Here is a 21,149-nt window from a genome sequence, read left to right as displayed (position 1 = left end):
GAAAGACGACTTCCTTTAGCTGGATGATGACAGTGCCCTACTATGCTGTTATCGTAAACCAATAATCTTGCACTGACTATCACAGTTCAGACATGAGCTACTCACCCCTGCAGCAAAGCGTTTGCTCAGTAACCTGCCCTGGAGCTTTAAATCAGTTTGTGTTTTCTCCCCCGCTCTATGGAAATTTCCTGCTTTGACCTAATGTACATTTTAGCTTTACATGCTTGAATATTGTATCAGGTACAAATAAGATGAAGTCCAGTTCACATTTCGGAAATCTCTTCAGGAAAGTGTGAATGATAAAGCTCTCTCTTTTCACTATAATGCCCTTGAATACAAAGTCTCCTGGCAGGACAATCTAAAATAGATGAGACAGCAATAGCAGAAAAAGCACTATCTTGCATTTTTCCATATAAAACAACCATCTCTAATGACAGGATGAAGGGTATTAAAACTACTGGCTATCTTTTTCACTGAAGACAATTTCTCATCTCAATAAATCTTGTGATGGAATCACAACTCAGGATCTTTTGTTGGGATATTCCAAGAGAAATACCCATTATAAGGCCTAGATAACTTTTCTCAATTTAAAACTCTCATTCCAATAAACTCTTAAGTATTTCATTCTGCTTTATGTTGGATTTTTTTCCACCAAATAATTGATCAATGGGTAAAAATGATACCTTCCTGCCTGAGGGCAGTTACCAAGGCAAGGAATAACTGCAGAGTCCTGCTGAATGGCAAACTAGAAGACAAGAAGCAATTTTGAAAATGCTTAGATTGAAATAAAGCATTATGACATTTATGGCAAGACTGATAAATAAGAACTCAGAAATATAAATCTTCTGAGTCTGTTGGACTATGGCTGCTGTTTCACTAGCAAATTTCACATTATGACTTGGAAACCTGGACTGCATCATGGACATCACCACTGAACAGCAGTCTCTAGCTCAAGAGTCAGAAGAATGAGTTCTTCTTAGATTATTAGATTTAGAGATTAACAACTGTGAAACCTCAAAAAGAAAGAGAATTTATGTTAATTCCCATGTAGCCTGGCAAGCAACGTAAAAAACACTAAAATAGTTTTTATTTAGAGTGGGCCCTCTGAAAAGATTTGTGACCAAAAGAGCCAGAAGACAGACAGATGAAATTAAGAATAAATGCAGTAACTGATAATCAATGCCCACATTTCAGAAAAAGGTGCAAGAAATAGTTAAGGAACAACCTGCTCATAACAAAGCTTCTTACTAATTTCAATTAGAGACTGGATTACAGGCAATATTTTATTTACTGAATGCAATTGTAAATATTTTCAAGAACAACATAAACACCTAATTTTTTATGACATTCTACTGATCAGCATAATATTGTTTGCTGTAATTTCAAAAGAAAAATTACACAATATTAAAAAATGTTTCTCTCAAATTTTACATTATGCAGCCATAATTTCTGTCTCACCTCATAATTATTCAATTTATGCAAAGATTTCTTGCAAGGGACCTTGCAAATTATGGAATAATTGTATACCTTATCAATAATAAATCCATATCTATGACAGTCACCTTTTTTACTTTTCCCTTTAGAGGAGCAGTGCTAGGCAACACATAATTTCAGAATTCCTACTCTTAGCAAAAGAAACAATAGTTAAAGACACCCTCCCCCCACCATGTAATGCTAATCTGACCACTGCATCTAGTTTTAAACAAGTAGCAAAAAAATGTGGATACAGTAATAAGTACAAGGTACTACTGTGGCATTCTTTACCATACCTCCATTTTGAAAGATGGGTAAATTCTTTTGATTATTTTAGGCCATATACTTTCAAAAGGAAATACTTAACATATAAATCTTAGCGTTCTTCATATTCATGATTTTATGACAGACACTTTTCAATTAAGACAATATTAAACCTTCTTTCTACAGACATTATGTTCCTCCTTCCTTATGTACACAAAGTTCCCAAGTTCAACAAGTTCCCAATCCTGCATTTACTAGATTATTTTATTTACAAAGCATACCCAGATACAGAAGGTCAAGCACATAACTAAGGCAGCAGGATCCGGGCCTGCATTTTCTCCAATATAACATTAGGAACTTGGATAGGAAAGGAAAAATACCTCCATCTCAGAGTTATTATTTGGAAAAGGTGAACCTATTCCACAAAACAGCATATAATTTCCCAGAGTAAGTATCAACAGTAATTTTGAAGGTGAGTACAGGCTGAAAGAGAATGGCAAGCTTCCTTAAAAACAAACAAAAAAAATCAGTGACATCATCATATTTTAAAATCCCTACTTAGGGAACAGTTGTACTGGTGCATATATGTGCACTTATGTCCCTTGGCAGATAAGAGAGTCACACTGCTACCCAGAGGACTCTTCACCAGGAGAGATGCAACTGGACATATTAAGTTGCAGGATGCACTCACTTGGAGGTTTCCCATCCCAATAGCAAACAGGTAAGTAATATTTTTAAACAGTATCTGACGTTATGCAGAACTCCCCAGAACAGAGCCGGGGGGCAGGAAAGGGTGGGTTTATTACGGATATGCAATAGCAAGCCAGTGTAATAAAAGCTATCTGATGAACTCATGTATAGAAAAGGAATAGGAAAGACAACTAAAGACTCCAAGATAGAATTTGGCAATTACTGCGATCACTAATTTTAAGAGTCAAGCCTGGAGGAACGGACAGACACACACACACACACATACCATGAACTTCGCAAGACACTCAGAAAGTCCTAGCTCTTGTAGACCAGAAGCAAAGCATATTTCAAGATGCAAATCCCAGCCAGATATTTTTCTGCATCAAGTGAGCTCCCGGTGAAACACACCCACTGACCACACTGAAGAAATACAATACAAGAAAGCTGCAACATCTGAAAAATGTTCCCTGACAACTTCTGGCAGAAGAGAATGTCTGTGCCTTAAAGGTGAAAACGTCTGGGCCACGAGTCCTCAAGAATTTAAAAGAGGGAAGGTTCCCCAGTTAATACTGCCTCTGAACTTCCTATTCAGCAATTTTCCTACAAAAAAATCTCATGCTGTTAATTCTTATTTCTTCTTTATGCATTTATCATTAATTTGATGTGCAGCCTCTCCTCTTTTTTATATTGACTTATTTTTCTTCCCACTTCATCCCAGTGGCGTTTGCCACTCCTCCTTACGCCTGAGACTGCAAATTCTTACCTTGTGGTGAAGTCGAGCCCCCGCCTTTCGCTTCTCCCACCCCTGACTCGCCTCTATCCCTCCGCACGCCCCAGGGCCGCAGGGCCGCATCTTCGGGGTCCCCTGTCCCCGGGGTGCCACCCGGCGGCACTCGGCCGCATCCCCGCGACCACCCCGGCCGCCGCCCCCGGGGGCTGCTGGGCTCCCCGCGCCCGCTGGCGACACCACCGCGGGCCGCGCTCGCACCCGCAGCGCCCCCCGCCGCCGCCGCCCTGCGACCGGGGCCTGGCGGCGCCCGCGGCGCTGTCAGCGCCCGGATCCCCAGCGGCAACGGGCGGCCCTCGATTCGGGGCCGCCAGCTGGGCGGCCGCCTCCCCCCGGTCGGCGGCGCGGGGCCCCCCGCGGGCCCCTGCCCCAGCCCCGGCGGCGCGGCGGGGAGAGGCGGGCGGGGCTCCGCGGCCGCCCGCAGGGTCCCGCCGCGGCACGGCGCGGGGCGGCCTGCCGGCCGGGCGCGAGGAGCGCAGGAGATCCGTTACCTGCGCCAGGCGGGTCGCGCTGCCCACGGCCTCCGCTCCGCGCCGTCCCGTCCCGTCCCTGCCCGTCCCGTCCGAGCTCCTCCTGGCGGCCGCCGCCCTCACCTGCCCTGCGGATCCGCCCGCGCCCGCTCGGCTCCCTGCGCCGCCTCAGGCCGGCTCCGCAAGATGGCGGCGCTTCCGGGAGAGTCCACGGCGGCCCGAGGGCAGGGGCCGGGCCGCCGCGCTCCTCCCTCGCCGCCCGCGCCCGGCCGCCGCCGCCGCGCTGCTCCGGGGCGGCCCCGCCCCCCGCGCCCGCGCGCTTCCCGCGGCCCCTCCCGCGCGGTGCGCTCGCCCGCGGCGCTGCCCGCCCCTCGCGGCGCGGCGCGGTGCGGCCTGCGATGGGGGCGGCGGCGGCGCTGCGCGGCGGCGCGGCGCGGCTGCTCTTCTACCCGACGCTGCTGTACACGGCGGTGCGGGCGCGGCTGCCCGGCTCCCACCGGCCCTGGTTCCACCGCATTGACGGCGCCGTGCTGCTGGGGGCGCTGCCGCTGCGGGGGCGCAGCCGCAGGGTAAGGCGGGGCGCGGCGGCCGGGCCGCGACGGGCCGCGCCGCAGCGCTGACGGTGCTTGTGCCCGCAGCTGGTGGCGGAGGAGAAGGTGCGCGCCGTGCTCACCCTCAACGAGGAGTACGAGACCCGCTTCCTCTGCTGCTCCGCTCAGGTGAGCCTGGCCCGGCCCGCCGCGCCGGCGCCTAGCGACTGGCCCGGGGCCGCGGGGGGGGCCGCGCCCGCCGCCCGGCCCGGCTCTGCCCCCGCCGCCGCCGGCTCCCGGCTCCTCCCGGGGTAGGTGAGGATCGGGCGCTGCGGCGTGCAGGCAAGCTGCTCCCCACCGGGATCCCGGCAGCAAGTACTGGGGCTGCTAACAGTAAATAGGGACTTGGCCTCCTCAGGCTTAGGCCAAGTTTTAAAACTGGGACAAAACGGTAAAAGGTGAGGATGCAAGAATAAGATTAGGGCTACAATGGCGGCGATAAGGGGAGCGTTAATTGTACATGTGTTGCTGTGAAAATATGAGATTTTTTTTTTTCAGGCTGAGAACCCATCTCGCCTCCTTTCCTTTAGCTGAACCACATCTTATCAGCTTTCCTTCAGTTCTCTTTTTCTCCTTTCTGATAACCAGCACTAAAGCTTTCTGTGTTGTATGTGATTTAAAGGATTAACATTGCAAAATCTGCTTACAACTTTGCTATATTTCCCAAATGTTTTCACAGGGGTCAGGTTTTTCTTTCTAGGAAAAAAACCCCCACAACTGTTGGCTAATTGAATCTACCATGCTTATTTCAGGAATGGGAGGCAATGGGAGTACAGCAACTGCGTCTCAGCACCGTGGATCTAACTGGAGTTCCCACCTTGCAAAACCTCCACAAGGGTGTTGAATTCATACTGAAACACCGAGAATGTGGTAACAGTGTTTATGTGCACTGCAAGGCAGGACGCTCCCGCAGTGCCACCATGGTGGCAGCATATTTAATTCAAGTAAGAAAGGTTCTGTACTAAGTGGGGTTTATGTTCATACACTCTGGGCAAATAAAGTGTTCAGAGATGGCCCTCTACAACTTGATTCTGTTCAAGAAACCTAAGCGCGTACAATTGCATAAATAGTCCATGATTTTACTGAGTTTGGACTGGAGACCCATTTGAAGAGAGGTAGGTAGCTAGGCCCCACATGTATGTTGCTGTCTTGTAAAAGATGGCAAATACAAGGTAAAGGAACAAGTGACACTTGTATTTGCTGAACAGCAGTCTGAGCTTCCTTTGATAATGTAGCTTATCTTTGCACACTTTGTTCATTTGCCCTTACGTTACTGACCAGTTAATGCTTCCTGGCAGTGAGATAGTGAAGTTGCAAAGGAGCCACCACTGTAAGTAGTCTTTTCATTCTTATGCACAGTCTGCCTCTGACAGCTCAGTTACTAGCACAGACACTGGCAAAGAGGTTTGATGTTATGGGACAGAAATTGCTGTTGACAGGAAGCTTTGAAACATGCAGTCTCATAGTATCTGTTGCTGGTTCTGGCAGATTAGTCAGACTTCAAGAAGCTGTTCAGTTTACTGGGCCACTAATACAGCATGTTCTGATCAGGTTTTGAATGACTCTGCTGTTCATAATCCTTTTTAGGGAGGAACAGATTGAGTTGGGAATAACAAGTCACTCACATGAGGGTAAATTTACTAACTGAGCAGCTAAATTTCCTTTTTTCTTTTGTTCAGACTTTTTCCCTATTTACCCGAAGTGGTGAGCACCTCTAAAAACATAATTCGGGATCATGAGAAGTAACTTTGGTTTTCTGAGTTCCTCTGCAGATCCAACTGTGTAAGCTAGCTCTGAAAACAAAATCCCACCGTGGATCCTTCTGTTGGAGTTCTTAAACACTTCCTGGAAAATCTTTCCGTAGTAATGCACAAAAGTGCTGGAGCAAGGGGAGTACTAATAGAGACTTAAAAAAAAAAAAGAAAAGAAAAGAAACAAGCCCTTTTCCTCCAGTCTGGTGGGACTAGGACAGAAACTACTTACATCACAGAAGCATGAGAGAGAGAAAATGGAGGTCACAGACATCAAATGTTTTTCTTTAACTGAGGGACTCACTTCATGAACTTGCATTGACTTTCAGGCCCCTCTGAGAGGAAGAGGAATTAATTGAGAGGGACAAAAGGAGCAAGTTTTCTATCTGAACTCTTACGTTGTCTGTAGCCTCCCTGAAGGCTCCATTAACCTGTACAAGGATAGAACAGATTTTCACATGCAGTGTTTCTGCCTTTTCAGCTGCATCACTGGAGCCCTCAGGAAGCCATAGAGGCTATTGCCAAGATCCGTCCCCACATCCTCATTCGGCACAAACAGGTCAAGGTCCTGGAGGCGTTTCACAGGAACATCATTGCTGGGACAATTGAAAAGTGTCAGTAAGAACCATAAAAATCTCAGTGTCTCAGCTCCTTTTCAAAAAAACTTGGATCTTAATGAACTAATGAAGGCTCAAGTGTTGTATTTCTCGACAATCAATAAAGAAGTTTTTACAATACACTACTTTGAAGGGGAGCTTGGGCTGTTTCATTAATGCTTCTCTCCTTATGGCTAGGCTCTTAGTTCTTTTAAAGCCCCATAGTTTTCTCCCACACACAACATCAGTGCAGAGCCAAACTGCCATCCACATAATGCTCTGTAGTATTTGCAGCAAAGGAAAAGAAAACCGTGTCTCAGCAGAGACTTTATTCACTTTCTCACCCAAAGGGTTACAGTACCAGAGAGGGGTAGGAGGAAGTGGACTTAATTCCATCTTTCACCAACACTACGTTATGATTACAAGTTGGGATTCCCTGTACAGACAAGAAAGCCAATGCTCTTAAGAATCATCTCCCTCTTTATGCTAGGTGACAGTACAGCGGAAAGCAGGTTCCCAGTTTGTTACCGCTCCTCTAGGAGAAGTGCTGAAGCACACAACCCACTCAAGGTTTGGGCTCAGCTCTGGAATCTGTCCACTGTAAATATTTCTGCCAGTCCCTCCTGCTGCTACAGGGACACAGGAATGTTTAAATGGGGACTTCCCTGGAGGACAGACACAGCACATCTACTCTCCATGACTGGCAACGGCAGCAATGCAGTCTCCTGGACAGTTAAAACTAGCAGTCTGGGCCAAGAAGGAGGTTGTCCATATGCTATAGGATTTGTTATTGGTGGATGGTTCCAGGCTAAAAAAGCCACTTGCTGGAGTTTTGGCCTCAAACACAAGCAGCTTATTATCAAGGGATCACAGTAGTAGTGTTTAGTCCACCTGAAACCTAAGATGTAGCAGTTCAAATTTAATAGTGCTATGTAAGAGAATAGGCCCACAGCCAGACGGCTGGTACTTCCTCTGCACGGGTATAGAGGATGGGCTGTTTACTGGATGTTGTGAGCTTGTAGTAATTGGAACTGGTGCTGAGGATGCTGGGTGCCTCTGAGGTGCACTGCAGAACATCTTTGCTGCCCTTTCTACCACTGGGCCTGTTTTTCCCTCCTAGGCCAGGACAAACTGCAGGTTAGTGAGCAGCACTTTGATGCCACTTGTGACTGTTACAACAGAGGTGGCTGGGTTAAGTTTAAAAGTATTTGCATCACCCTTTTTATAGCGGTCTCGAAAGACATAGATGCTGCCATTGCAGCTGGCGATTTTCCAGAGGGATGGTACTGAGCTCCAGGCATCTGGCAAGCATAGTCGGGTGAAGCTATCCAGTAAGGGATTGTAGCATAGCAGTGAATCCCCCTCAGCTACAATGAACACCACATCTTTGTGTACAGCAGCATGCATGCGGCCCGCAAAAGGCAGTACGTATGGCTTCACGTGGCATTTCTCTGTGTTGGTATCATAACACTGAATAAGCCGAGAGGGCTTGGTGAAGAAGTCCAAGTCGTTCTCTTCCCCTCCCAGCAGGTAAATGACACCGTTAAGGTTTACACCTGCAGCCCCAGATACGGCCACTTCCAACTGGCTGGTCTCTGTCCATACATTGTCTCGTACTCTGTAATATATGACAGCATTAGAGAGAGTGTCCTGCAGAGTTTTCCCCCCCAGTGAATATATAGCATCCTTGCTTGGCACGGAGACAAGGGTATGTTGGAGCCGGTCACGGGGCAGAGGGGCACACCATTCCCAGTCTATAGTTGCGTTGTTGCATTTCCACATGCGTCGTGGAATGGAGCCACCGACAACGTATAGGTCGCTACCATGCTTGCAGGCTGCAGTGATCTGGTGACACAGGCTGTTCTGGCCACTCACACTTATGGAGTCATCATCGGCACAATGCAGAGAGACAGCTAGCGAATGCGTACGCGATGACTCCTTCCCAATCAGGTAGATGTGAACATTTTCTCCAATCACCTGAGAGAAAGGAGGAGTGTGTCAGCTTCAGCAGAACTCAGGCATGTTTACACAAACATCACTCCTGTCTAAGACTGAATCTTTCAGTGTTTTAGGACCCACCCAGGAGCCGGTGGTGTGTGACCTGCTCCCAACACCTGCCATCCTAGAGCACTCAGGATTCAGAGTCTCAAAGCCTTTTCAAGCCACCCCTCATCTCTGATCTAGCAGTGAGCAACATTGTTCATTTGAATCCTACTGTCTGCAGTTTAATTAAAGGCTGGTCACATCACTGAGCAAGTAGAGCTATTATGAGGGGAATGCCAAACTGTAAGATTTCTGAATGGGCTCTTCAGTAACTGGGTGTCTGGTGAAATGAACTACTTATGGCATGGCCCTAATTGCTGGCAATAGCAGCGTGAAGTTGAAGAAGCTGTCGGTGGGGTTTCTATTTATGACAAAGTATTCCTCACCCAAGCACCATGAATTGCAATGGCAATTCATGTTTTGCACCTTTCAAGTCACACCTGTGAGTAGAAGACCCTTTCCTGGGGAAGTGCAAAACCAGAAGTAGTACACCAACCCCAGAACAGAAGGCCTTTTAATACCTTCAGACTCGACCGCAGCGTCTCCGAAAAGCCTGCTCGCTCTTCCTTGTTGAAGTTGATCCAGGTTTCTATGGCAACCGTTGGATTCTGAGAACATGGGACGCCATCTGTGGTTCAGGGACAGAAAGGAATTTATCAGATCTACACAAAAATCAAAGATATACGCACCCATGACCCTCCATTTCTCCAACTCCTCGCCATCCAGCCACAAACCCTACCTTTAGAGTGGAAGAAAAGAGACAGGGGTTTATAGATTTTGGCAGACATGATCAGCACTGCTCAGCCAGGTATCTACATCAAATTTGCCTGGTTAAATATCAGAAGACAGAGCTGCCAGATTTTAAATATTTTGGATGAATTTCAACAAAGGAACCTATGTCAGAGAGAAAGAGGGCAGGAAAGAGACTTTATATGCTTTGAGAGGATGAAAAATACTCTCTCATTTAAGCGAAAAGATTCTCTTATTTGAGAATTGCAACAGCTGCATTTCTTGGATCACTAACTGCTTCTGCAAGTTAATCTAGCATAGGTGATTTGCAAAAATTTTTCTTCCCCATGCACTGTTTCAGACAGTTGACCCTCAAGGCTGAATATTTGCTCTTGCTGCTATCCTGTCAGCATTTGGAAATCTCATGTACTGTGGTGAGCTACTGTAGCTTTCCATAGCAGCATGATAATAGGAAGCATTCTACAGTTAACAGAGTGCATCAGATTTCCGTTTGCTTCCAGACATAACTGGAAGTTTTGGTTATGCCATAAGCTATTGCATCATCATCAGTATATTACCAAAAGTTTTTAGATATTTGTTTCTAGTCTAAAAGCCAGCTAGCTGCCATAACATTAGCATTTACACCTGTATTCATTCAGAGACTTCCCTATGAAGGTTCTCCGATTTTGTAATCTGCTCTCTCAAAAAGGTCCAAGCTCAATGATGCGGAAGTCATCAGCCAAATTCCAACATTTTTCTCTATACAGGAAGAAGGGGGAAGAAAGGCAGTATTTTGAGCTTGCTTATTAGTAAAAGGGATTTCTGTAAACTGTTCACTGGATATAGTAGCCAGGCCAAAGTGGGCAAATAGAAAAGCTTTGATTTTGAAATCGGTCCTAGATCACAACAAAAGGTAAGCTTTATAAATAAGTATCTTCATGAAATTTATTTTAATCCTTGCTACTAATAGCTTCCTCTCTTTAATTATCCATTAACTAAATCAACATACAGGAACTGCAAGAGAAAAAATGATTCTATTCCATACCTAAATAAGGAAATAGATGATGCATGGAAAAAAAATTTCTTAAGCGATTAGTTTAATTTAAGACTGCATACACTAAAGGTTATCATCTTAAAACAATGGTTATTGCATAGCATCACCAATGGGAAGAGTTAAGGGCGACTGGCCACTATAGCTTTATTTTCAACTGTCATTTTAGGATCTTTTTTTTTAATGAAGACACAACTTCGAATTTTTTAGGTTTACAAAACTAGGAACTGTTATCAAAATTCCTCTAGTTTTATCATGGTTTTTTTTGAGGTATCAGTACATACTCTCAATAGGTTTTTGACTGTGACTTTCTTTAGATGCAAAGCAAATACGACACTGCAATATCTGTAAAGACTGACATAGCATCAACTTTAAAGGCTATTTTAAGTCTCAAGGACAGATTTGCCAATATTCCCCAAAAGCCAGTCATGGTAGATTTACTGGTATAACGGCAAATAAACCATATGTGACACAAAGTGTAGTGATTTACCCGTTTACAGAAGTTTTTGGTTTTGTTATTTTTTAATTATAACAACAAAGGAGACTGCTCTGGGCTCCCAAATCCAGCATATCTGAATGTATAGGCTTCTTCTATACTCTTGCTTTCTCTAGGAATGATACATAAACCCACAAAAATGGAACTGTACTGCAGCATCATGGACAGGTTTTAAAGCCCTGGCTGTAGGCTACTAGGGCAGCACAGAATCTGTAGGGATTGGTGGAAATTGGACTAAGCTGTTGATGGGTTGACAGGTCCTTCACAACACTGACTCATTGCAACCATTCCTGTAGAAGGCTATTACCTTTACAAGAAGGGTAATTACTGTATTACTTAAGATTTTACAATACTTCTAGTTGAGTCAGCTGAGTGCCTAGCCTAAATAATCCTAATGATTAGATACAATTGGTAATAACACTAACAGAAGTCCAGAAATACAGCTTGTTGAGTTGTTGCATTACTATGTTAAATGATTAAGAATAAAAAAAAAGACTTTCATTAATTTTTTGATGAGGCTTCTTCTTTTCACTTTTAATGCAAACAAAAAGTCAACAAATTGTTGAAGATTAATAAACTGTGTTTAAGAAATCTGTAATCATGGATTCCTTGTTCTCACAGAAACACGCAAGATCGCATGCTGCTTACCTGTTGCCTCAGGAACTGCTGGGAATTACCGGCATCCTCTATGTCCCTTTCAAATCTTTTCTTCCTAGAACTCTGCTTTATAGCTTAATCGCTTTATGACCAGGGATGGTTAACAGTTTTCTCTGATGAAATTATGCTCAGTGTTTTGCTTTGCTTAGCTAAGTCTCTGAACAGACAGTGATTTGAAAGCTTGTATCTTTCCATCTGTCTTGGTTATTCAGTCCCTGCCACACTCTCTCACTGCAGTCTCAAGTCTCCTTCCACATTCACATTCTAGCTAGTCTCAAAAACTCCTTACCTGTAAGGATATCTGTCAATAGGCGGAGAGGTAGGTGTAGAAACTCCTCTGTGTCTTGAAGCTGAGACAAATGTGACTTGGCACAGTGTTTGGCAGCTGTGTAGAGCTCCATGTCACTGTGTTGATCTGCCAACCACATGACCTGCAGACAGTTCCTAACCTGCACCGTTCGGGCCAGAAAACGGGAGCATTCTTCAAAAAGGGCAGTCAACTGGTACATGTCTGCCACTTCATAGGTTTCCTGCAGCTCCTCTGCCCTCAGCTTTACAGTCCCATGGTAAATGTAGTCCACAAGGAGCTGAAAGACACTCTCGCTAACATCCTGCAGCTCAATCACCCGGTTGTGGGCCTCCTTTAAGTTGGAAGTGAACATGGAACGAAAGAAGCAGCTCTGAGCCGAGAGGACCAAACGGTGCAGCTGGAATTCTTTGCCTTCCACTGATATTGTAACATCAGCAAACAGCTCATCCTCCAAGCACAATTTCATAATGCCCTGAGCTACACGGCCTGAGTGGGAGCGATCAGTGAAGGTGTAGTTCACAAAGTAGTTCTCTTCTGTGGATGAGCCTCCAGTCTCTTCTGATGAGTCCATGGTGCTGCACAGATCAGACCTCCAGCAATCTGTAAAATCACAACAGTTATAAGATTTCTCCCTCCACTAACAAGATTATGCAGTAGTCCAGGGTACAGGGAAAAATCAAGGATATTGGTAAGAGGCCAGCATATTTTAGATTGAATATAAATAGCACTGCCAGAAACTTCTGCTTGAGCTTCAAAACCTCAAACAGCTAAAACAAATGAGAAGTTGGCACGATTAAGATTATAAGATATACCAAACTTCCAGTACAGTCAGCATCACATCCTGACAGAATTAGAAGACATACATATCTTCTCACCACTCGTTTCACTGACACAAAGAAATGCAGCAACAGTTATTCAGGTGGAAAATCCAGCAACCACACTAGGAAACTGGCAAAGCCAAGAGAATGCCACAGTAGTACAGCTGCGCTAAGTAGAAGAAAGAAGGATTACAGCACTGTACTAACAAAGAGCAGAGGCAGCAGTTCATATCATCAGTAGGAGTCAATTATCATTCAAAAACAGCATCATGAATTTGTGCAGTGGTATCAAATCAGGTGAGTTTGTTTTTACCAAAAAAGAGGCGTAAAAAGTCTGCCAGACAAAATGACCAGTCCTTCAAACTAACCAAACGAAAAGCCTGCCAAGTAACTGATGGTCATATTCAGTTTGCTAATGTGCCAGACATCTTCAATATGCAAAACAACACGCTAGATGTTGTTAGCCACTGTTTCCCAAGTGGCAAGGAGAACTCAACTGGCAAGATAACACCTCTTAGTAGGGAACAGAGATTATTTGCAGAGCTCCTAACAGTTTGTCGATAGAGAAGGAGGCTTATGACCCAAAGAAGAACTGCTGTACAAAAGAGCTTTTAACATGGATCTTGACAGCATTAGAAGCAAATAGATGCCTACTTGCATTCACATTAAAACTTATTTTTAACCTCAACCATTAGCCATGGCGACTGATAGCACAAATTGCTTCAATTAATACTGAACATGATTTCTATACAACATCACCCAGAGACAGGATTTTCCCCCTAGAGATTTACAGTTACTCTTCCACTTTATACTTCTGCTTTATTTTGTCAAGAGAGCACTTTCTTACCATTGGTCTACTCGGTACAGGAGGGCTCCTAAATTTTTTACTAAAATTCTGTTCACAGGAGGTAGTTTCTACATCTCTAACTGGCTGTCAGCTCTTTCCCATCCCTGATGATGGCCTGCCTCAATTATATCCCTTATTGTTACTTTTCAGCCAGACTAGAATTATTGTAAAATATCTACACATTAAGCTGTAAGAGACCGAGAAATTGCAATCAATGCAGAGTATATCAGTACTATTTTTCCAGTGAAACACAGTTTTGCAAGCACAAGCCTGTCATCCGCATCAGCTCCCACTTCAGTTTCCGCTCCTGATCCTTATATTCAAGGTACCCAAAAGCCACAGCGCAGAACACCTAAGCAACTGCCCAAGAACCAGGATAAGGATGAACTAACAAGACTGTGCAGGAGAACCATCTGCCCAGGGAGCCCTGCACAATTTCCAAGGGACTGAAGCCAAGCTATGAAAAAAATGCCAACAGCAGCTAAAGACTACTGTAAATCTCATGTCCCTCTTTGTAAACAAGAAGTCCTTCTTTTCATCCGTGATTTCTCCACTATAAGAAAAGAGAAGCACAGGAACATTAAAAATGTCCCAAGAAACAAAAATTTACACTCCACACGTTCCTTGTGCTAGAGAAGGTGAACTGCAGTATGCCCGATATTATGTAATGACATAGCTAATACCTGGCACACCTAGTTCTTTGTTTTCTCCTGAGAGGTTCGCAGATGCCATGACAGCGAGTGGCATCAAAGAAGTGAAATACAGAACTGACAGCAACTTTATACCTTGGGCGGGGGGGGGGGGGCGGAAGGAAACCTAATTCATGGGAAATCAAAGATTACCATTAAGGCCACATGAGAACTACGAAGAGATGCACAAAACCTAAAAACGCCCGAAGGCGAGCTGGTCTCCGGAGCAGAGCTTTCACCTGGGCTCCTTTGGGCTCCCGCCTCCTCAACCCCTCGCAGCGAAGACATTTTGCAAACGTCGTTACCCGGCTTGGCCGCGGCCCCGCCCCTCGGCGGCCGGATTCACCGCGGCCCCGCAGCCCCCTCACCCCCGGGCCGGGCCGGGCCGGGCTCACAGAGTGCCCCCCCCGCGCCCAGCGGCCGCCCCGCCGCGCCCCCAGCCCGCCCGGGCCTCCCCGGCCCGGCCCGGCCCGGCCGCCCCTCGGGCCCACGGCACCCACCTGCGGCGCCTCCCTTCATGCCGCCGCCCCGGAGCCTCCCGCCGCCGCCGCCGCCCCGGGGTGCCCGAGCGGCTCCCCGCGCCCCTCACCCTGCGCCAGGCGCCGCCAGGCACTCGCCGCTTCCGGCCACCGACCCGGAAGCGCCCCGCGTAGTTCCGCGCGCACCTCCGCCTCGCGGCGGAAGCTCCGCGGCGGAGGCGCCTTCCGCTTCCGGTCCGTGCCCTTGCGCGCCCGGGCCCCGGCGGCATGTTGGCGGCGACGGCGGCGGCGCGGGGGCTGGCGCGGGCCGCGCTGCGAGGTGAGGCCGGGCCGGGGGGGGGGGCTGCCGGGGGCCGCCTCCTTGGCCCTGGCGGCGGCGGGGCTCGGCCTTCCCGCGGCGCCTGCCCCGCGGCGGCGTCCCGGGCGCGGGCGGCCGCCCCAGCCGTGTCCCCTTCTCTCCGCAGCTGGCGTAGGCCCCGCGGCGGCGGCGGCAGTGCAGGCCCGCGCGGCGGGGGGCTCCGCGGCCGAGACGCGCCGTAAGTAGCCGGGCCGCATCTGTGCGCGGTGCCGTCCTTCAGGGAGGGTATCCGAAAACGGCGAATGCGTCGCGCTCGTTAACCTGAGCTCCGAGCAGAAGTGGGGTTTCGCTGACAGCCGTTAGCCGTGCTCGCTCTGTGCTCTCGTCCCCATCCTCCCTCATCCTACTGCCTGCTTGTTCTATTCAGCGTTGTTCCTGGGTAACAACTGCATAACCTCTTCTTGTCATGAGTCTTGCCTGATGATTTTGCAGTCGTTTTAAAAAAGAACTCATCAAATGCAACCCTAAGGTGTTTTGGATATGAGGGAGTTTCTTAGATGCTGGCAGATCGCATGAAAACATGACTATTCTGTCTACAAAAACAGCTTTTTCCTAGATCAGCCTGAATATCACAAGCATTATCTAAATTCAGGTTGTTACATTATCTCTCTCTCTCTCTTTCTCTTTCTTTCTGCTATTTTTTCTCCTTTCATCTTGTTGGACTGTTCCTTCCTGCTGTATATGCAATGCACAAAAAAAGGTTCTTTTTTTTTTCCTTTTTTTTCCAGAGGGAAAATAGTTTGTGACCATGTGGCTTAGCTCTGATGTAGACTTGCTGTCCTTATGAAGGTCTCTATTTCCATGTTGTACTGTTTACCACATATGTTGATATAGTCTAATCTCTATTATAGTCTACTATATATTCCACTATCTATATACATTGTGTTTAGTTTGAGATATCCCATATGTGAGCTGACCTTTGTAGATTTTCTGAACCCGAAGCTGCCCAGCTATGCCAGAGCTACTGAGAGACTGCTAGACTGGTTGAAGGTTTTTGTTTGTTTGTTTTTAGTAATTAGGGATGGGAGTGGCTACTCTTCTTTCTGTAGCTTACCCTGTTATAACTTTGGGAACTTTGTTGTTCTCTTTAGCTACTGTCAGACCAAAAAATGAAATAGAACAGAAGCAACTATGTGCTTTTGGGGAGTACGTGGCTGAGATTCTGCCCAAGTATATCCAGCAAGTGCAGGTAGGTGCTGTCCATGGAATCATTCTTGGAAGGGGACAAATGCACTGTTTTTTTGTTAGATGTGAGAAGTTGTTTTGGGGAACACAGATTGTCAGAATTAGATAGAAGTTACCACTATTATTGAGCCTCTTTACTTGATGTCATGTATATGTCTGCTGTGCCATATACTCTCCTTGCTGACGTGTCCTGCTGGATTCAGCGCAGGGTTCAATCCTGTTAGTGTCCATACTAATTTTCTTTCCACTGTTTTCTTTAGGTGACCTGTTTCAATGAGTTGGAGCTTTTGATTCATCCAGATGGGATCATTCCAGTTCTGACCTTCCTTCGAGATCACACCAATGCTCAGTTCAAATCACTGGCTGACTTGACTGCTGTTGATGTCCCATCTCGGCAGTATCGCTTTGAGGTAAGAATTGTTTGTAGGTACAGGACTCCGAAACTCTCGCAAGTGCTGATGACTTTGGATGCTGTTGCAGCTCTGACTACATTCTTTGCTTTCTGACAGTCAGCAAATCCACTCTGAAATGCTGGGTTTTGTTTAACCTGTTGATCGTGGAAACACTACTGTAATGGATACTGCACTACTGTAACTGACACTGCACTGACGCACTCAGTTAAATGCATTCCTAGTCTGGCTTTCCCTTTGTGTTTTACTGCAAGTTTCTTTTTTTACCAAAATTTTTAAACACTTTTTTTCTGGATGGGTGTGAATTAGTACTATTCTTTCTTCCAGTTATGCCTGTCAGCTGTCATTGACAGAACCAGACGTATTTTTCTTTAAATTCTACCAATCTTCTCCTTAACAATTTTCCTTTTCTTAAAAAAAAAAGATGTAAACCAGCAGAAGATACATAGGACTCATGTGCTGTAGGAGTTTGGTTATGGTTTAGGCTGAAGAGATGTCCTTTCCTTGTCCAGTTTGGGCAGACCATCTTTCAGACGAGAGAAAATCTGAGCAGCATGATGGTAGATTTTTAGTTCCCAACAAGTAGCAAGGATGATGAAAAGTAGCTGATTTATTTCTTCTTCTTGGTCTATCTTGTGATGATAAATTAATGGCAACTGCTGCTCAGAAAACAAAGTAAGGGATGGCAGGTTTACCTTACCTGAATTACCTAATCGGAGGACGTCTGTTGTTTTCAAATATGGCTCTTTGCTTTGCTAATAACAGCTAACAGTTATTAGCTGTTACATTAATAACATAACTTGTGTTAGGCTAAAATACCTCAGAGGTGAATAGAGAGTTTCTTAGCTCAGAGGCCTCCAGTCTCTGAAGAAGCTGAAGATTTCTGAATTTAGAATTTTTCTCTCATAAATCAGGATAGTAGAGTAATAGAAATAGTGTGATGAATTCACCTTTTCCAGCTACCTGCATAAAGGCAGTCAAACACACTATGTGATACCTTACAAATGTTTTTTTTTTTTAGTCTGCTTGTAGTATGTTTTTTCCCCACTGGAGGTTTTAATAATCCTCTTAAGCAGATTTTATCAGTATTTTATCACCAGAATGGTTGAAATTTTCCCTGCTATCCAACTTCATTGCTGAAAATTGAGTGGATTTCCTCTTATCTTTCTCCCACTGTATGCTGAGAGTAACTGATAGCTATTTTGTTTGTGATGGATCTCTTCAGTATTATTTTTTTTTAAGATAAGTATCCCTGTTTTTTTGAGCTCTTCTTTAAGTCGTGTTTTCTAAATCTCTCATCCTTTTTATTACACTTCTAAGGGAAAAACTGAGATAAGCTACTGGAGCCTCGGTTATGGGGCGTCTTTTAGCACCCAACTCTGAAGTACTCATGTGATTTTGCTGAAAAAAAGTTGTTTGAAATAGTCTACATGTATCTCTGCTCAGCCAGTACTATACTGTGAAGAGATCTGTAAAGTCTGTACAAGACCAATCTTTTTGTTTTGTTTTGTTTTGCTTCAGATTGTTTACAATCTCCTGTCTTTGCGGTTCAACAGTCGGATCCGTGTGAAGACATATACTGATGAGCTGACACCTATTGATTCGGCAGTGTCTGTGCACAAGGCAGCAAACTGGTATGAAAGAGAGGTGAGTTCCAGTGCGCTTAGTTCTTGGAAGTGGGATCCCAGTGGAGAGAGGCAGTTTTCCTGATTAAACGGATTCCTGGGGCACTGAGGAAGAGAGGGAGAAGTGTTTCACTGGCTGCCTTTGGGAATAGGAGAAGAAAAGTTTTAGATAATCTTTTGAAAGATTTCCTGAATCAGTTGCACAGGAGTTGCACAAAGCCGGGCATGCAACTGAAATTTTTCTGGCATAATACACAAAGGGGTCTTCTTTCTAAATAAGAAGAGCCTTACTTCCAGCACTGTGCTAGAGGACCCCTTTGTTTTCTTGATTGGATTGGCCTCTCTGGATGAGGTGGGGAAGCATAGAGCTGCTAGGAAGATTAAGATAGAGATATATTATCTAATTCAACTTATTTGGCTCCCTTTCATTTAGGTTTGGGACATGTATGGTGTTTTCTTTGCCAACCATCCTGACCTAAGGCGAATTCTCACAGATTATGGGTTTGAGGGCCACCCTTTCCGGAAGGACTTTCCACTCTCTGGTTATGTGGAGGTAGGAGACATGCTGATGTCTAAAATTACAAATCTCTGATACTGTTCTCTGAGTTCTAATACAGAGATGCGATTGCTTTATAATCCTTGGTCTGAAAGGCCCTAAGGATATTTCATGTGTCTGCCTTCCAGAGGAGTTGTGTGTACCTCTAGCCTGGAAATTTTGAAGTCCTCACAAAGTATCATCCATAACAAGGGAGCCTAAGGCCGGAGACATTGAGCAAATTTCATCTGCTGTATACAAGCATAAGGGAATTGTCATGCAGAGAAAACTCTTCTGCTTTTAGTGTCTCATCTGGAAGATTAAGCTTTCCTTTGAAAAGCTGGAGATTCCCAGAGGCTTAAAGGACTGAGCTGATCTTTATGCAGCTGTAACTCCACATTGTGGAGTGTTTGTAGGCCAGTGCCTAGATTATAAAACTCTTGAGTTGCACTGACTTTTGCTGTCTATCAAATTTTTACCTCTGTATGTTAATCACGAGTGCAATAAGTGTGTTTGGTCTCTGCCCAGTCCAAATGACAACCTTGCAGAAGCACTCATATATGGTGCAGTTCTAAGACTGAGTTGAGTCTCAGGAGAAAGTGAGGTGCTGCGGGGCAGCAGAGGGTTTTAAGAGAACAGAAATAGCAGGGAATGCTGTGAGTGAGGATCATGCAGCATCTCCTGAGATGTGGTTTGGCGATCTGGACTGGCACAATGAGGACAAATCAAACCTGTCAGAAGTGTTTGGTACTAACCTACACTTCACTCAGGTCTTCTTTTTGCCCCATGTTCTGAGCTTTACGTAAAGAACACAAACTGAAACCAAAGAAACTGCGGAGGTAAAGATTCATGAGAGTGGTACCCAGGTGTGCCACAGGGATGGGCCACAGGTTTTCAGTGGCTCAAGAGAACTTGGTCATATGACAAACTGAACATGTTATTCCCGGTGGACTGCATATGAACTGTAACCTGGGCACTCCTACCTCAGGGTGGTTAGCCAGGACGCCTGGGATATGTGGTAACAAAGATGAAGGTTTTCCTGGAGCGTTCAGAGGCCATGGTGGCATCTGGAGGGTTTGGGTTTTTTTTTCCAATAATGGGGAGGATTGAAACTGTGGCAGAGACTTGTGGCCAATGTATGGCACAAGAACTGGGAGAGCCTGTTCTGGAGGGTGGTCTGGGAGCATGTCATAACTGGGTACAGCTAATGGTAGAGCTGCTCAGGCTGGGGACTGTATGATAACAACTGGCCTGTGTCCTTTGCACTGTTACAGGTGCGGTATGATGATGAGGTGAAACGGGTGGTGGCAGAACCTGTGGAGCTGTCTCAGGAATTTCGGAAGTTTGATCTGAATAGTCCTTGGGAGACATTTCCTGCCTATCGTGCAGCTCCAGAAACCCTGAAAATAGAAGCAGGAGCCAAGAAAGAAGATGCAAAGTAGTAGCAGAAGGGAGAATATGTGTGGTACTATCCTTTCTGTTCTACCATAGTATTTATAATAATAAAAGTTGATATGACATTCTTGCCTGTCATGTTGATATGACTTTCTTGCTTGTCATGGTTGCATAAATCATGTTGTTTTGAACTAGCTGAAGAGCACAGGATGAGGAGTGGCAATTTACAATCCTGACAGTCCAATTGGTAGATGTTTATCTCCTGCTTTGAGTCACAAGACACTGGATTTGTGTCTTTTTGGCTTGCAAATTGAAAAGAGTCCAGGCATTTCCTGTGGTTAGGATACTTTAGATACACTGCTTCTAGCTGTTCCTGCAGACGTAAATCATAACGTGAGCTCTCACCAGTGCAAACTCTAGGAGCCTGTGCTGAAACAGCTGTGGAGCTTAAGTGGATGGACAGCAGTATCTCAGCTCTGAGACGGGTGCTGGGAAGACGGTGCTGGGAAGACCGTAATAATGTAGCAAACAGGCAGAGCTTTTGTAAATGGTTCTAATACAGCTGCTATTAGGACAGCACAAGTAGGTGGATGCAGACCAAAACAACTGTGGCAATGTCTGCATTGTTTCGTTGGGAATTAGGTCAGCGTCTGTTCTGCTGGCACAAGGAGGAGCTGCAGGTAACCTCTCGCATGCCACTCCTTCACACTGGCGTTTTTTTCAGAATCTAGTGATCTTTACTTTCTCCAGCCTCTTCTGATCATACTTTTTCCTGCAGTCAGAAACATCTCCCCTCCCTCTAAGGATTTAAAGTCTTTTTGTCGCTATTCCAAATCTTTTGAGTTCTATGATATAATAGCATTATCTTTGTTCTTGTGGAAAATCTCAACTCTCCAAAAAA

The 21,149-nt window shown here is 45.6% G+C and overlaps 4 protein-coding genes across 20 annotated transcripts in view; 2 read left to right on the top strand and 2 right to left on the bottom strand.

The window, feature by feature from the left end:
- The window catches only part of CELF1 (CUGBP Elav-like family member 1), a 64,772-nt gene extending 60,902 nt beyond the window's left edge, over nucleotides 1-3,870 (bottom strand). For 10 of the 13 annotated variants that reach the window (XM_067296340.1, XM_067296345.1, XM_067296352.1 and 7 more), the window contains exon 1: nucleotides 3,706-3,786. The gene's annotated coding sequence lies outside the window, so the exon portion shown is untranslated. Of the gene's footprint in view, nucleotides 1-2,713; nucleotides 2,832-3,705; nucleotides 3,787-3,807 lie in introns of those variants that run through there. The other 3 variants (XM_067296353.1, XM_067296341.1, XM_067296342.1) reach the window with 3 other exon arrangements.
- Nucleotides 3,871-4,050: 180 nt separating this feature from the next.
- On the top strand, nucleotides 4,051-6,767 carry PTPMT1 (protein tyrosine phosphatase mitochondrial 1). Of its 3 annotated transcripts, none has more exons than XM_067296337.1 (4): nucleotides 4,051-4,253; nucleotides 4,323-4,403; nucleotides 5,027-5,218; nucleotides 6,507-6,767. In XM_067296337.1, exons 1-4 carry the CDS (start codon nucleotides 4,083-4,085, stop codon nucleotides 6,645-6,647), a joined length of 585 nt encoding a protein of 194 aa, XP_067152438.1. In that variant the 5' UTR covers nucleotides 4,051-4,082; the 3' UTR covers nucleotides 6,648-6,767. The 3 variants fall into 3 exon arrangements, with proteins under 3 accessions (XP_067152438.1, XP_067152439.1, XP_067152440.1); XM_067296338.1 differs by having other exon boundaries at nucleotides 6,047-6,595; XM_067296339.1 differs by lacking the exon at nucleotides 6,507-6,767 and adding an exon at nucleotides 5,954-6,040.
- Nucleotides 6,768-6,916: 149 nt separating this feature from the next.
- Nucleotides 6,917-14,881, bottom strand: KBTBD4 (kelch repeat and BTB domain containing 4). Of its 3 annotated transcripts, none has more exons than XM_067296332.1 (4): nucleotides 14,762-14,881; nucleotides 11,887-12,507; nucleotides 9,186-9,292; nucleotides 6,917-8,598 (listed from the first exon to the last, which is right to left on the bottom strand). In XM_067296332.1, exons 1-4 carry the CDS (start codon nucleotides 14,778-14,780, stop codon nucleotides 7,738-7,740), a joined length of 1,608 nt encoding a protein of 535 aa, XP_067152433.1. In that variant the 5' UTR covers nucleotides 14,781-14,881; the 3' UTR covers nucleotides 6,917-7,737. The 3 variants fall into 3 exon arrangements, with proteins under 3 accessions (XP_067152433.1, XP_067152434.1, XP_067152435.1); XM_067296333.1 differs by having other exon boundaries at nucleotides 14,851-14,881; XM_067296334.1 differs by lacking the exon at nucleotides 14,762-14,881 and adding an exon at nucleotides 14,415-14,564.
- Nucleotides 14,882-14,984: 103 nt separating this feature from the next.
- Nucleotides 14,985-20,373, top strand: NDUFS3 (NADH:ubiquinone oxidoreductase core subunit S3). The gene is made up of 7 exons (XM_067296335.1): nucleotides 14,985-15,059; nucleotides 15,205-15,276; nucleotides 16,190-16,287; nucleotides 16,544-16,693; nucleotides 18,215-18,340; nucleotides 18,752-18,871; nucleotides 20,128-20,373. Exons 1-7 carry the CDS (start codon nucleotides 15,008-15,010, stop codon nucleotides 20,293-20,295), a joined length of 786 nt encoding a protein of 261 aa, XP_067152436.1. The 5' UTR covers nucleotides 14,985-15,007; the 3' UTR covers nucleotides 20,296-20,373.
- Nucleotides 20,374-21,149: the final 776 nt, after the last annotated feature.

The sequence above is a fragment of the Apteryx mantelli genome, chromosome 4 (genome assembly GCF_036417845.1).
Source record: "Apteryx mantelli isolate bAptMan1 chromosome 4, bAptMan1.hap1, whole genome shotgun sequence".
Taxonomy (NCBI): domain Eukaryota; kingdom Metazoa; phylum Chordata; class Aves; order Apterygiformes; family Apterygidae; genus Apteryx; species Apteryx mantelli.
This window is presented reverse-complemented; position numbering and strand designations above follow the sequence as displayed.